This window comes from Vanessa tameamea, chromosome 4, assembly GCF_037043105.1.
Source record: "Vanessa tameamea isolate UH-Manoa-2023 chromosome 4, ilVanTame1 primary haplotype, whole genome shotgun sequence".
Lineage (NCBI taxonomy): Eukaryota > Metazoa > Arthropoda > Insecta > Lepidoptera > Nymphalidae > Vanessa > Vanessa tameamea.
The window spans coordinates 962,521-979,915 of NC_087312.1; the positions used below are offsets into that span (position 1 = coordinate 962,521).

General features: G+C 33.2%; 2 protein-coding genes across 2 annotated transcripts in view; both read right to left on the reverse strand.

Moving 5' to 3' along the window:
• Positions 1–17,395, reverse strand: part of LOC113396692 (succinate--hydroxymethylglutarate CoA-transferase) — a 121,024-nt gene that overhangs the window by 8,538 nt on the left and 95,091 nt on the right. The window lies entirely within an intron of this gene.
• Positions 965–16,236, reverse strand: LOC113396695 (sodium/potassium-transporting ATPase subunit beta-2-like). Its single transcript, XM_026634742.2, has 7 exons — positions 16,041–16,236; positions 4,438–4,578; positions 3,304–3,423; positions 2,769–2,962; positions 2,227–2,316; positions 1,790–1,973; positions 965–1,578 (listed from the first exon to the last, which is right to left on the reverse strand). Exons 1-7 carry the CDS (start codon positions 16,171–16,173, stop codon positions 1,469–1,471), a joined length of 972 nt encoding a protein of 323 aa, XP_026490527.1. The 5' UTR covers positions 16,174–16,236; the 3' UTR covers positions 965–1,468.

Here is a 17,395-nt window from a genome sequence, read left to right on the forward strand (position 1 = left end):
ATCTTATTAGGATAAATTCGCCTTATTACGCTTTTACTGTACAAAGTATAGTTAGCAAGTTCTGTATTTCTAACTTATAATATTAAAGATATTATAAGAAACATGAATTATTAACATTAAGTCCTTACATATGTACAAATAAAAATTAAAAATTGTTACTGTATAAATCAAGACTGTGTGGAATGGTTGCAAGAATTCTAGTAGCATTTTTCCGCAGAATTGCAATTCTCATCCTCTGGGCAAAAAATTAACTAGCCCTCCTGTCACCAGTGGAAGCAATAAGGCGAGGTGTTATACTTTTAATGAAGCTTTAAGCATTACTATTCAAAGGTCCAATTGTTTCAACAGCAAATGGGACACAAACAGAATTTGGAATAAAACACGTATATTTGGATCTTTTGTTCGCTTCAAAAAGTTGGAAGTTCTTGTATTATAAAGTACACTGCTTCTTTCGTCAGAACTTATGCACATTAAAAAAATACAAAACCAACAATAAGCATTCCAGCTTTAAAATGTAATTTACGTCCGAAGTTGAAGGTTTTATGTTTAAAAAGTAGCCTATCCTTCTTCTTTAGGATTCAGGCCTGCTTCTTACCACAAATTTGCTTCAGTGGTTTAGATGTGAAGTCGTAACAGACAAAGTTACTTTCGCATTTATAATATTAATCATCGTATCTTCGTATCTTGTAGCCAATCCGGGTAGGTACCAACCACTCCCCATATATTCTATCGTCAAGCAGTAATATTTAATTTTGTCCAAGAAATATAACAGGCACAAGGGATATAACATCTTGGTTAGTGACGCATTGGCATATATAGAGAATTTAAATACTTATGGGTCCACCAATGACTGTGGGGAGCACCATTTCCTATAGACAATGTTAGATCATTTGCTCGTTGGACAACCAATGATATAAAAACAAAGTATACTTCAGGAGTTATAAATAAAACACGGTTAAAAAGCTATATTGGAACCAACTATTGCGTATTTATTGACTCTCGGTCCAGAAAACATTACAATAATAAATATTATTTAATAATAATTTAAAATTCAATTTAACTTTAAGCGTGTAAACGAAAACTTCAACTCAGTGGCGCCCGAGGGCTATTCTAAAACGAATATAAATAAACCGCCGACTATGTGGCTATTGCTAATGGCGCTCTTGGCAGCCGGCGCCCGGCGTGGTGTATGTTCTTGGCAGCCTTGGCGACCAATTGGTCAGTGAAGTGAACTTGGTAACCAATTGGCGGACAGTCGGACAACTTGGCGGTCAACCACGGCTGACTTGGCGAAGATTTAGAACGGTGACCGCTCTTGGAGTTGGCAGTGGAAGGCAGTCTTAAAACTTGGCCAAGTGCGTTTCACCAAGATGACTCTTAGCAGTAAAATAAGCAATTTTATGGTGATTTGGCCAAGCGAAACGTGTCAAAATGGTTGCTGCCAAGTTGTCGGCCAATATATAGCTGCTTAAGAACGGTCTACCATCAGCTCGAAGTGAACCGAGCCCCGCCGCTCGTATCGGTCATAGTTGATGTTCTTCGCCCACGCCCTGCATTCAATGTTGATGAGGACACCCGCTGAAATAGTAAAAATTTACTTAATAATATTTAACTAAAAAAATCTAGGACTAATTTCATTAAATATGAAGTTATTCGTTCTTCATTAAAACCATTTGAATGTCATCTAAACTAAATGTGCTCATTATTTATATATTTAAAATAATTTCATATAAAACAGAATTTATATAGGAAACCGTAACATGTCAAAGACGAGAAAGACGTGACTTACTCCTGGGCTTCTCAAAGAGCACAGCCACGAGAGGGCTGAGGTATCCCTCCTTATTGGTGAAGGGATAGTAGTAAGCTGGGAAACCACGACGTGGGATGTATTGCACAGGGCCGATGTTTTCAACGTCAGCAGGGTTCTCGCCTTCGCAGGATACCCACACCGTATTGGCCTCTGGTTTGCCAGACTAAAAGAACGAATATAGGACATATTTATTAATATTGGTTATTATATTTTTACAATTTTACAACAAAATTTGCCTTTATCTAAAAACACTATTGGTTTTTTTTATTATTTATAATATTAAAGTTCATCATCACTGAACTATCTTTGCTTTCAGTACTTATACATAGATTAACTTTATAGATAGTCTTTTCTTTTTAAATATATTTCTTACATTTATATTTAGATGGAGAAAAATATATTGTAAAAATACTTACGACCAACTTAATGTGCTGTTTCAGATCCTCTGGCATTTTCTCTGGCAAACCATCTGTGGTGTTGTAAGCATTAGGAATCCAGTTGAAGATCTGCAAAAGGTTTTTTTTTTTAATTAATAATGAGAAAAAGGTTAAATTTTTGGCGATCTGCATGCCGATTACAACATCAAGAAAATGAAACGTGCTTCGACCTTTTTGTTTTTTATCTTGCCTTAAATTTCTGTTATATTAGTGTGTTTGTATGATTTTTATTTTATTACCAGACAGATAGACAGTGATATATATAAATATTAGTCTGCATTAAAAGTCGACAATTAATTTATTTTCTGGACATTTTCATGTTTCCTTAAGGGTGTTATTTATCTACGTGGTACTCTAGATACTTCGATTCAGTATCCATGGACGTATCCAGTATCCAGGTGACATGGCATATGAAGCCATTTTTATATAATTTGTAACATGAATATACTAAAAGATTGTTAAATAATGTTTTAATCATTATAGAATCTGACTTTATCAAAGAGCAGGAAATCGATTCGAACCTTATTCAGCTTGAGGAATACACAAGGGCCGGCCTCCTCGTAGTTATACTGGTTTGAAGAAGTGCAAGGGTGGAACTCGTCGACGGGAACATCGCAGACCTGCTTCTCGCCCAAGTTGGAAGAAGTCGGGGAGCAAGGGACACGATTCTCAGCGCCGGACGCCTCACCACTGCCGCTGCCTTTCTTGCGGTACTCTGGAAATGTTTATAGTCGATTAAAAAATGGATTTCTTTACGCATGTACATTGCTATATTCAATTACGCATGACTTTTCATAATATGTAATTTACATTTAATAGAGATTTGTTTTTTGCTGCCTTCTCACCAAGGTTTGCCCTCCACATAAAACTTAAAGACAAAGGCCTTCATATAATTTAATTTTAATTTCTTTTTATGTTTTTACTAGAATGTGATCTTTTCATTTGTCATTCATACTAATGCAAGGATCTCATGGATAAGGATCTCGTTTCGGGATTCTTGTATCCTTGCCATTGGACCAAAGACACAGTTAAAAATATTATGAAATTTAAACTTACGTTCAAGGTAGTCATCGACGACTTGAGCCCATTTGAGCACGGATCCCTTGTCATTGGCTCTGTAGTAAATCAAGGTACTCTCAACAGTTGCGGAGTCCGGCATTGGTCTGAATCCAAGACCTGGGAAAAATATCGGTACATATATTATGTTCGCAAAATATAACTTAACGTTATAATAGGAAGTTTAACTTTTAATTTACTATCTACTTATGTACATGATGAAATATAATTTGGACTCAAATCTGATGGATACACCGATTTTATTAATCTTATAAGTAGTGCATAATTAATTTTCTTCGCAGTTTTATTTATAAAGTCTGATATATTCGAGAGGACTCATAACATAAAATTTTGTTCCTGGAAAATATATACACAAAATATTAATCGTGTGGTCACCGCCTAACGTGCCATTTATAAATAATACCTGCATAACCACTTCACTTAATGTTTTTAATATTAGAATTACAGATTTTAGTATTTGTTATTGATCTAAATATTCAAGTAGCTTTCTTAAATTATCGTTATGCAATATTTATCGCAAAATATTTATTTTGCGTATTTAATAAACTGTAAAGCCGTACCGTACTGTATAAATATATATGAATTCTATATTATTTTATCAGATCAACGTTCAGTTCTATGAAATGATAATAACGTTCTAATTATTACATACAAAGAATGATGAATAATTAACATCGTAATAACATAAACTAATGTAAGATTTTCCTTTTATTGAGTATTGCACATCCAGATTGCGTTCCGAAGAATTTCACGTCCGGACTCGAAAAAAGAAATTTAAAAAAATATTTTTTCACAGTTCTTACATATAATGATATATATATTTCTAAATTAAAAACTTACTGTTACTTTTATTTAAAAATCAAACATTTTATAATGATTGTTTTTTTTTTTTAATATATTTTATATATTATTTTGAAAGGTATGAGAATCAGTACCTATTTGAAAAGAATAAAAGATTAAACATACTTTATATAAAATCGACACCAAAAAGTAAAATAGGCTAAGTTGATTAAAACATTGTCTTCATACGATTCAACATAATCACGTAAAACTGGATTTAAAATATACACTAACATCTTAACGAATGATATTATACGGCTTCTATATTCTTACCCGGATTATTGCCGATGAGAGAGCCCTCCATCTGCCATTTAGGCATCTTAGCGTCCAGGGTCTGGTAGAAGATCGTCAGCATCGCCGCGAAGAAACCGACCAGAATAGCGTAGAAGATCAAATAGAAGAGCAGGATTTTGGCTGTAGACAAAATAAAAATATATGTAATGTGTTAAAAATAATCAAGTCAAATATGTGTTATACAAATATGCTCTTACACGGACTAAACTAAATTAAAACCATAGCTTCAAAAGGTAGAGTAAATTGGAAAGAACCAACAGGAAACTTTACTTGGTGCCAGGGCATTGTTTGGATACAGCCTGGCCACGGTCTAGCGCTCGACACGGTAGGTACCACCCACTCATCGCTTATTTTACCATCAAACAGCAATACTCAGTATTATTGTGTTCCAGTTCGATGGGTGAGTGAACCAGCGTAATTACAGACACAAGAGACATAACATCTTAGATCCCATAGTAGTGGCGCATTGGTGTTTTCAGGAATGGTTAATATTTCTTACGGGTCTAGTGTCTATGGGCGGTGATTACCATCAGGTGGCCCATTTCCCGGTCCACCTACATATTTCAAAAAATAAAAACTCGGTAGTTACTTTTATCCGCCTATTTAAGGTGTATTAAACACAATTAAATATTTGTTTATCCCGTAAATCAACGAATACAGACTCCACGCTTTTTATGATATCTACATAATATTTTGTTGATTAATGTTATCATTAGCAGCATAGCTAATATGGATATTTATTGCATTTGTTCGGTTCTTTTATACATACATAATACATAAACAGTCTGTAAATTTCCCACTGCTGGGCTAAGGCCTCTCCCTTTAAGGAGAAGGTTTTGGAGCATATTCCACCATGCTGCTCCAATGCTGGTTGGTGGAATACACACGTGGCAGAATTTCCTTGAAATTAGACACATGGTTTCCTCACGATGTTATCCTTCATCGTCGAGCACGAGATGAATTATAAACACAAATTAAGCACATGAAAATTCAGTGGTGCTTGCCTGGGTTTGAACCCGAAATCATCGGTTAAGATACACGCGTTCTAACCACTGGGCCATCTCGGCTCTTTTACGTTATAATATTTTGGGACTCGTATGGTATTTTGCTCGTCGACTAAGTCGAGAAAGGTGAAACTATCTACAGCGAATAGTACATGGCATTATTGGGTAGATTCGCTTACGAAAAAACTACCTCATATGCATAAAATTGTGCTGTACCGTCAATACATGCTCCGTCACAAGATGGTAATATCCACCGTTAACTCATATAAGACTAATAAGATGTTCCTAATAAGGGAATAAATGACAAAGTGATTGCCAAGACAAGTCATTCTTTAAAAAAGCCATCGAATAATTATTTATAGTACGAGTAGGAATAGTCGGATTGTAAAGAAGTGGACTAGTTTATAAAGGAAAGGGAATGATGCCAAATCGATTCAATAATTGCTTGTAATCCGCTTGTTCGATTACTTCCTCTGAACGTAGTGCGAGTCCATCGAACTCGTTGTAAAGTTAACAATCTTTACATTTATATAGAACCTTCAAACTAACTACGTATAGAAATTTAGAAAATACACAACAATAAGTATTAAAACTAAGACAATGAATACGTATGCTGTCTTCTATATTGAACATAAAGTTAAAACATTTTTCATTGTCTAAATTGGAGTTGGCGAGCAAAACGACAAATAATCAAATGATTATAATTTAAAGCACTGACGTAATGTCATATAATCTTAATTTATTTGACCAAATCAAGTCTATTTTATTTGAACTTTAACCCCTTCTAATATTGATAAGTAATGATCGCCAGTTGTCTTTAACAATCCAATTTATTGACAAAAAAATTGCTTGTAATCAGAGAATGCTACACGCTTACACGGACGAATTACTCTAATTACATTAATAAATAATTGAGTTCGAAAGATGAGATACTTTTTTCTGTGTGAGAATATATATATATGTATATAAGAATATATGTGAATGTGTGTATACCGTGGGTACAGCCAAATTATCTAACAGTCAATACGAATACTTACAATTATTATTTTATACTATATAAAATGTTTCAACTAACAAACAATAAATAAATTTAAATAAAATTAACCTTTATTTTATTTACACTGTTTGTAAGTCAAGACAAGAAACTTTAAAAGACAACATAGTAATGCTATTATCGTATTGAGAGTACCAGGAAAACATAAGCGCGTAGTTGGTATAATTATGTAAGGTTCTGTGCGTGAACTAATCCCTCAATATAACGTAATGAGATTGAACTGATAACAAATAAAAGTAGCATAATGATAACAGGCGTTCCATACTTAAAATGAGCTAAATTAAAACTTTCAAACTGTTTTCGACTAATGAAATTAAAATCTTTTTTTTTTAATAATTTTTAGTTTAGCAATCTCGCGTATGTGTCATTTGATACCGATGACTTTGACACCGAAACTGACGTCGTAAATTATTTATTATTGTTTCTAATATGTACGCCTAGTGTCTGTAGTTAAACAGGCTCACTCACCATTTAAGCCTGAATACAAAGTATTGATTATTATATAAGATTTTAAATTAACATAGTTATTTTTATGACTAACAGTATTTAAAACGGGATATTTACCATGTTTTTTATTTTTATTTGGTGGAGCTCGATATTTCGACATTATCTACGAATGTCTTGTTCACGAGAACAAAAAACATGGTAAATATCCCGTTTTAAATACTATTGATTATTAGTCGTAGAATTAATGATTGTGTTTATGGTATGGTATATTGGTAACAATATTTATGTTATATCCATACTAACATTTAGATTTTAAAGCGTTGAGAAAACAAACCTAAGAGAATCAGTTGATGCATTCAAATAAATTTTATTGGAAATGTCAATTTTTTTTTTATTTATTCAATGGTAATATTAATGCAAAGATCCATCTCGAGTATATCCGATGCGGTGAGCGGCATCACGTAATAAACGAGATTATTTTCTTCTCGAGGCTCGAGCAACTGCCGAGTTGTCGAAAATTTGCGGGCATTTACTAAAAATATCTTTGGGCCCATTTAATATTTTAATAATTCATAACACTAACGAGCTGCGAAAAGTCAGAATTTGTAACGAGGCTATAAATATAGCCGTCCCAGTTACAAAATAATTAGTACCGGACTAATTAAAGCGTTCGCGTCAACTCACTCAGCGCGATTATCACAATACGCCGCGTACGTACATAGATCTATAAAAGTTATTAAAGCTAGTTTCATATATTTACTTGTTTTCGCCCATAACATAACATAAACAGCCTGTAAACTTCCCACTGCTGGACTAAGGCCTCCTCTCCCTTTGAGGAGAAGGTATGGAGCATATTCCACCACGCTGCTCCAGTGCGGGTTGGTGGAATACACATGTGGCAGAATTTCGTTGAAATTAGACACATGCAGGTTTCCTCACGATGTTTTCCTTCACCGCCGAGCACGAGATGAATTATAAACACAAATTAAGCACATGAAAATTCAGTGGTGCCTGCCTGGGTTTGAACCCGAAATCATCGGTTAAGATGCACGCGTTCTAACCACTGGGCCATCTCGGCTCTGTTTTCGGCTCTGTTTTCGCCCGCGGATCAGGATCGTAAGTTTTAGGCACAAGAGTAACTACAAGGACATATCCTTCCTTGTGGTTTAAGCTTCAAGACATACTTCACCATATTCGGTTTAGTGTTAGAAAGCGTAACAAAACAACCGGATAGACAGACAGACAGAGTTACATTCGTATTTATAATATTAGTATATATTTTAATACCTGCTGTTACTTAGTTATATAAGACGCATACCGTGATTTCTTCTAAGCGATGTTTACCGTATAACATATAGGTAATATTTTGTTGGTAACTTGTCGTACTTTTTTTATCTAAAACGGTTTTATATATTCTTTATATAGTAACGTGACTTTACATCACGCTCACAATTACTGATGTTCGCCCACTTCCCGATAACTTTGGGTTAAATTATTTGACACAGATTATTAATCCTTATCAAAATTAAAATCATATTATTTTTTAATGTTTTCTTTAAATACAAGACATTAGAAAATATTTACGTATGATTATAAGGCTTGTTTGATTGGTGTTTAATATGGTTTATTCATCCCATTGATTGTATATAGTTCAATAAAGGTTAGTATTTTTAGTGTAATTTCATGATATTTTACAAAACATATGAGAAGAAAATTCATGTAATCTCAGTAAGATGTATTAGCACATCGTGTACAGCAGGATCGATCATTATGATTGTTTTTTTTTTAAGTAAATTATTTAGTCATTTATAAATTGAAATACTTTCTAATTTCAGAAGCAATATTCACTTGCACTAAATCTTTACCAAAAAGATAACTTAAAATGACCTTTACTATCTTAAGTGACAGTATTAAAAATAAAAACTTAAAAATTAGAACAATAACATTCATATATAAAAAGACTTTAAAAGTACTGCGAATCGTTGTAAATAGCATTGAAGTCACTCGCTATCGGACCTACGTGCAACAATCGATGCATTTTACGTCAGAGCAGTGCATGACTTATGCAGGGGCCATGGGGTAGGTATAGATCAAGAAAGGCGCATGCGTACTATCTGTTACTATTGGGAATACCACTGAATCACCGCACAATCCTCCAGTGTTAAATTAGAGTTATAAATAATTCGCGAGTCCAAAACAAGACCGCTGTTGTTTTTCTTCCGTTCAACGAGCAAAACAATGTTAAGTTATTAATTTATAGGAATTTAGTTTCGTGATAATTTATTTTTTTTATTTTTGATATGCAAAACGGCTTTATTAAAGTTTCTGGAATAACGAAAGGTACCGAATAACAATAGACAACGTTGAATGAGGCATAAGTCTACTCGTTACAATTATTGTAATTTTCTAAAACGTTCTCGTGACCAATATTATTAGTAATACAGCATTGGATTAAAGCGTAGCCTTTGATTTATAATTTAAACTATTATTCAAAATGTTATTAGTTTTTCAAAGGCTACCAGAATACGTTTTTAAACTAATTTTATTGCTTTTATAATGTTCATGTTTTAAGAAAAATGTTTTAATGATACATATGTATATGTCGGACGTCAAGGCGCCATTTTGGAAAAGGTCTAAAGGATAACGATAAAATTTAATAACTACCGAATAGCCTATTGACAAAGATATATTCTTAATATATTTTATTTCTTATATAAATAAGATTAATTTTTATCATTTAGGACATTCATTGAGTTATATAATATTATATGTATGTATTCTACCTGAGCTTTAAAGAAACTTAAATTATAAGGTATAAATGCAATTTAGTGATGTGACATTTTAAAGAATTACATAATTCTAAAATCTATCTTTTTCGCGCACATCATTATCCCAGGTGAAAAACAGGTCACGGAGAATGCGCCGTAGACCTAGAGAGACGCATGCGTGATGCAGCATCGAAACCAGGACATACGTCCAGATCAAAATCATTATAAATTCGGTTGTGTATTAAGTATAAAACCTACTGAAATAATTTGCTCACATAAATAGTTTGCTCACTTATAATGAGAATTACATTTTTATCTTATATATTTTTATATTATTAAGAAAAAAATATTTCCTGGTTAAAAATAAGAAGATTTTACTATCTGCTTAATCCATACAATGCTGGAAGATATTTTGTAAACATTTATGTTTTTTATGAAGGACCTTTACCTATTTGTAGTTCTGAAATGAGGAGAGAAAACGAGCCCTTAGCCAGAATTGTTAGTGATTTATATTTGTGGAGGTTGGAATGTTTATGGATGATGGTAGTCGATTACCATAAGGTGACCTATTTCCTCGGCAGCCTTTCCCCGGCTGTATTAAAAAAAACCTCTAACAATTCCTGGAAACTCATTTATTCATTACACAAACCTTACTTAGACTATTCTGAATGAAAGTAATTTTATTGTTAGAAAACAAAAAACCATTATTTCCGTGTTGACTAAGTTGAAACAGCACATTAAAAAAAGCAAATTTTTTAGTTCTTGCCTGTAATTCTGTGTTAAAAACATTACATAATAAAAACGTAATTTATTGAGTCCAAATGAATATGGAAACCAGATGCGGATTAGGTGATGATCCAGTTGAGAACTACTCGGTCTCCTAATATTTTATTAGTGATTTTTTCAACGGTACCACAGATGTCTAAAATTTAAATAAGCCGTCTAATTAATATCTATACTTCTATATTAATATTATAAATGCGAAAGTTACCCTGTATGTATGTTCCATTTTCACGGCTAGACCAATAAAACGATTTAGATAAAATTTGGCATAAATCTCTAAGAAGAACAAAGATTTTTTCTTAAATCTGGATTATATATCGAAGTCCTTTAAATTTGAAAATGAGCAAATGGGTATGGCCCACACGCGGACAAAGCCGAGGGCATAAACAAGTTTATATTAAGAAAGAATGTAAGATATATATTATACAAAAGATGCACATAAGTTTACATTTTTAAGTATCATGTCGATCAATACAAAATTCTCATCTTTCCTATGTATCAAATAATCAATAAAGATTTGGAATTCTAAGTAAAACCTTTCTATTTTTATATTAATCAGAGTGTCTGTAAATAGCCCATCAAAGAGGCTTCGTCCATAAAGTTAGCATTCAATAGAAATGGCAGAAATATGTCCTTGGATCGATCTGCCGAAGGACGAGGCGCGCGCAGCCGGGCCGGCGCCGCGCATCCAGTTGGCTTATATCTTTGATCAACCTTCGTTACTGCATTATAATTTAAGCTTTATTTTCATGACTAGAAAATACAAATTCATTTAATTTCATCTTGAAAATGATTAATTTTTTATTAACTAGGTATATTTTAAATTTTATTTATCGTAGTAAGCTGTGTAGTTCGCAACAGTTAAATGAATTTAATTTGCCATTCTGATTTCAATCTTATCTTTAATGTGATAAGTTCAAAATTGGATTGTGTTTTTTTATTTTGCCGTAATTGTCTTGAATTAATCTTAAGTAATAGTGACAGATTCTAAAACAAGTAACTGTTTGACTAAATAAATCTCGAGTTACATTATATAATATAATGTGATATAACCCAAGGACTGCTATCACTGAACCACAGTATGAAATTTTTTACCAAGTATTTTTAAAATCGATCGTCGCCTTGGAATCTTGTTAGTATAGATTTCATTTCGAAGCGATCATCTACAATCGAATTTCTATTTTTTTCCGCTTTCGCAAATGCAATAATAAAAGTGCCACGCCTTATTTCAAATGATTAAAACGATCTCAATAGACGCGCGATAAATTTCATAGTATTTGTATTTCGATTCGATATTCAAATTCTCTCTATTTATTCGTCAATTCAGGCGCTTAAATTTAAAGAAAAAAATAACATAAAGGTTTATCGAAATTTAAAGTATAGCGAACCTCTTTTTCTTTTAAAAACCTGAATGAGATGCGTAGGCGACACGAAGCCACTTGCAACATTGGACAAGAATATTACATTTTAGCCATTTTTCTGCAAAGTTAATCCTGTTCTAAAACCAATGAAGTTACAAAGGGTCCTCAAGTCCTCAAAGATTACGACGATGGAGGAACTTGCGCCACCCACAACCAACGACTAATAAATACGGAACATATACATTTAATTGCAAAAGAGAGAGCCAAAGAGATATTCACTTGAATCTACATTCCGAACCGTAGCTGCTAGAACATACTTGGATAGAGAATAGTTTTGATTTTTTGCTATCATTAAGTATCTATCACCGGTTCTTCTCAGGTGGGTAATTATTTTTCTATTTATATTATTTACTTTTCCGAACTATAAATTTCCAACTTTGATATTAAAAGTAAAAACTATTCAGTAGGTACTGAATTATTGTATTTAAAATACAAATATTTTAAATGCATTCGTCATGAAAAATTAATATTGTGTTAATTATTTTGGTACGTGCAATGGGTATTCACTAACCCCCACCATCTTCTCCATCCATTCTTACTCGGGTTTATGATGAGCATAATGTTTGTAAAAATAAATTAGAAATACTATTACTAGTCGGATTTGAGGACTTTTTTAGGGAGAACTTCGCAGGAGCCTTGAATGAACTGGTGGTACACGGGTTCTCTTCTAATTTATACACATAATCCGACAATCTTGCCAACCTTGCAAAACATGAGATTCCAGACGAAATTCTAACCCCATTCTTGTCAATGAAAATGTTTGGGCCCAGAATTCAGAATTGGAGTATTTTTTTAACATTTAGAAAGGTCGGTCAAATCGACCATCTCATGGTAAGTGTTCAACAACGCCAATTGTAACAAATATTAATCATTCCGCATATCACCGACGCGCCATCAACCAAGGGAACTAAAATTTGATGTCACTTGTGCCTGTAGTTACACTGGCTCTCATCCTTTAAACCGGAACTCAAGAATGCTTAGTATTACTGTTTCGCAGTAGAATATGATGAATTGATGGTACCTAGAAACTCTTGCAACAAAGGCCAAGAAACCGGCCGAGTAAACCAAATACCTCGTAAAACTGATCTCGACTGTCATATCAAGGATATCGTCAATCGTGACCTATTGTTCAATTGAGTAATAGCCAAAAGAAAGTAGAAAGTGTACCTGCGGTTGCACACACACCCTCGTGCACTAGAATATCGTTCATCCATTGACTAGTGTCACGATGGTCGCTGTTGCCGAAATCGTCAAAGTATCAATTGGTTTTGACATTTTAACCGACTTAAAAAAAAGGAATGAAGAAATCTTAAAAAAATCAATTGTTGTTATTAATACCACAAAACTTCCGTCGCTATACTTCCCGTTTAATCCCATTACGGGTGTAATATAAGTAAGTTAATGTCACCCTTAGGTGAAATTAATCGGGATGATTTTTTGTATGGGCTCGAATTTTAATAATAGTACATTTTCTTAGAGTGCTATTTGAAGTTTTAAACATATATTTTCATTTTATGATTTGTAAGTTTAATTAAAATGTAATTAAACTGTAAAGAACTCTAATCGCGACCAACATAAGCATGAATATAAACGAAATAAGACTATTTTTATTGGTTTATCTCATCATAGAGCGGAAACGACTAAATTAAACCCGTGTTATATATACTAATAATTGACGCCGGCGGTGTCGCTCACGTTTTATAGGTTGGTCGTCAAGTTTAAGGCAAAAAAGTCTTTTCCCTTCATAACAAATTTCATTAAATTCGATTCAATGGTTTGGCAGTGGAATACCAACAGACACACGGACAAATATACTTATATAATTAGTATAGATAATATCTTTCATCAAAGGATATTCATCGAATGAATAGTTCCATTTAAATATATGTCCAAAGCTATGTTATATAATCGATGAGCAAGTTTGTGTTTTGGATTTTTGTAACAGAATGTGCAGCTTGCGCATGGATAATGTGTCCTTAGTGATATGATTTTTATTGTTATTTATATAACTTATTAAAATATCAACTATAACATTTTTGACTAGCGATGTTAACCTATGGCAAATAGATTCAAATATTTTTTAATAAATAAAAATCATCCGCTCTTCTTTATGATATAGGTAGGTTTAAACAGATCACCCAAGTTAGTGGTCAACACCACTCATAAACATTTTTACTGTAAGAAATATTAACCATTTCTTATATCGCCAATGCGCCAAATCTTGGGACTGCTAAGTATTGCTATTTGGTAGTAGAATATCTGATGTGTGGGTGGTACCCAAGCGGGCTTGCACACAGCCACAACACTTATCCATATATCATTTAGAGAGTTCGTAATGGATTTTCAGAAATATTGTAAATTGTACCGATAGACGGATAAGGTTTGTTGAGCTTAATAAGTTTTCGAATGCCAATGCGAGCTTGATTCGCTTTACGTTTCTACGTCATCACTGGCCAAACTCAGAACTGATCGTTGGCAGAACAGATGAAGTTGACCATTTCTTTTACATGCTAACTTCTGCCAAGTATACGCCTTTAGCGAGCATTTAAAAATGTATATTAATTGTCAAATTAGACTTGGCTTATAATATTTTATATTCCCAAATTTGAAGAAGGAATGATTGGAATTGATCAATAATATCTGATCAATACGATGTTGTATCCTAGACCAATTTCAAATTACTTTTAGGGACACATAAAGTTATTTGAACTTAATCTCTCCCGAGTTTGGTGACGCATTGAAGATGTAAGGAACGCTTAATGTTTCTTTCAGCGCTAATGCCTCTGGAAGGTTTTGACCACTTACCATAAGGTGGTCCATTTGCACGTACCTACTTATACTAAAAAAAAGTACCGATTACTTGGATTTTCTGTGCGTATAATTGTTATTATATTTGGGTCACTAACATGGTCTGTGATCCTCTACTCTTTTACCATATCCTAAGTTAAAAATATTCCATATTATAAGAAGACCGTAATTATATAACAGTGTGATGTAAAAATGCAATGTCGAGTTTTAAAGTTCAAGTACCTTGAATGTTATACATTCGATGATAAAGTTTTCAAGTGATTTAAAGGCCAATAATTCGCAGAAAGGTGATACCACCAACCTATCCATCTGCTTAGGAAAGAAGGTTTAATGCAACCTTAGTCATCGTTATCTAAAGATTCACCAAAGACAAAATTTCAAATCTTTTGTAATTCCCGAAAATATTACGATTTACCCTTACGAGTATTACCTGGGTACTTACGATCCCATTTAAATACTTTTGAGATGTTCTATAAAACACCGAACGAAACGACGGATATAAATTTCTTTTTTGAATGTCATAAATTAGTCACCTTCGACCGTAGACTTTTTTTAATTTATTTTAGAAAGACAAATGGTCGAATAGTAAGTTGCCTTTGCCTAACGATACCGCTTTAAGACATATGTATTATCTAATCAGCCGTTTTGGAATGCTATGACTCTTTATCCTGCAATTGTAAAGACGCTCATACTTCAAATCAGAACACGACAATACAAAGTATTAATAAAAGTAAAATAATAAGTGGCACCCACCCAGATATGATACACAAAGCCCTACCATCGATTAGCAGGTCGTTATAAATAAACCCGAACTAAACCTCATAATATCTTCTGCGCACGACAACCCGCGCAATGCATGTCGCATAGGCATTGTATAATATATCAATTAGAGCTTTTTTATTTACTCTGATATCGCGGAAAGATAGGACGTTTTAAACATTACAGATAATGTATACATTATAAAATAAAATCAATGTATGAAAATGAAGGAAATTTTAATTATTGGATGTTTGTCGGTTTTTTTTTTTTAATGAATGTGCCTGTAATGACGGGTATTTAATGTATTTTTTTAAATGGAATTTGAATTGAAGCTGTATTTGTATTCAAATACGAAATCTGTGTTACGTAACACGCCTTAAAATGTTATTAATATTACAGCATTATAACGTGTTATTTTTTTTTTAGGCCTCAGCGAAGATTATATGGTAGTTTTAACCTCATTCCCATTATTATTTCCCTCCAAAATTAAAAATTAATTCTTTAAGAAATTATCTTATATAAAAAAATATATGCTTACCCCAGCTGGATCCCGTGCGGCCAAGAAATTGTCCAGTTTCGGAATTCCACAGGAAGATCCTTAAGGACTCCCATTTTCCTAGATCCGGAGGGGGGGCGTAGTATTGTTCAGCAACTTTCGTCTTGTCTGCCATAGTCGAACGCCTAGCCGGACTGCGGTGCGAGATCGATTGCCGGCGCCTTCGCCCCTATGTACCGCGTCCCTCGCTCCCCACCCCGGCCTCTAGTACCCCCTGCATCCCCCATTTCACCCCTTACGTAACGATTACGTAAGGCGGCGCGCGCACGTTGAGACCTACTTCGGAAAAGCGAGCTACGATATCACAGCCAGTCAAACTTAACCCCTTATTTGGATGAATTCAGATAGGCTTAAGGAAGCAGACGAAGTTCTGTTTAGGTTGGATAAAAACTGTAGCCGTTCGTCTAGAAATTGCTGAGTAAGAGTACCGTAATGAAAAGGAAAAAGGATTATTTTGCAACGAATAAATTGATTTATCTATATGAGACATCTGGTCATTGTGCTACGAATAGGTTGTAAGTAGTTAAATTTAATTGTTTTTGTTAAAAAAAGAATTTACGATTTTTCTTATGCGAGAACTTTATTCAATCGAAAAATTTAACTTTAGCGTACTAAACATTCATTACTAATAAATCGAATTTTTGAATTCTATTATTCTTTATTCGTAACTGTATTTAAAACCAAAATATTCTTCATTCAAATAAGCTCTTAAGCACTTTTGAACTGTCGTTTTATATCATACATTTATAAATTTAATCCAAAGCTAATTTTAAAAAGTATAATATATAAAGTACCGTTATAATTTGAGGATTCTATAAAAAATAAAATAAATGACTAGGAATTGAAATTGGCTATACTTATTAATTTAATTTTCTCAACTGTTCATTTTTAACCCCCAACGCAAAAAAGGGGGGTCATAAATTTAACGCGTCCGTGTATCTGTCTGCGGTATCGCAGCTCCCAAACGGATGAACCGTATTTCATTTATATTTTTGTGTGTCAAAGATAATTTTATCCCGAGTGATCTTATATATATTTAGAACATAAACACAAAAAATATTTTTGTAGTGTTTAATAAAGCATACTAAATAAATTGATCACGCCTATTAAGAGAAAAATAAAACTTACATTAAAAATCAATAGAGATCAAGAAATACAACCAAACGCCTGCCGTTTATGTAATAGCAATATTTCGGTCATGCTAAACAACTATTTTAATAGTAAGGTGTATATAAATGCGATTACAAGGATAATATTGTGAAAAGTAAACATAGTTTCATTCCAAAAACTAATCGATATATTTAATAATATTATTTTAATATTTTCAATATCACACT

Excerpts from the sequence above, each read along its gene's own strand:
- LOC113396695 (XM_026634742.2), bottom strand. The coding sequence starts at position 16,173 with ATGGCAGACAAGACGAAAGTTGCTGAACAATACTACGCCCCCCCTCCG. Across the intron at positions 1,974-2,226 it reads AACAGCACATTAAGTTGGTC|TCTGGCAAACCAGAGGCCAA; the intron begins GTAAGTATTTTT and ends TCGTTCTTTTAG. Across the intron at positions 1,579-1,789 it reads GCTCTTTGAGAAGCCCAGGA|CGGGTGTCCTCATCAACATT; the intron begins GTAAGTCACGTC and ends TTACTATTTCAG.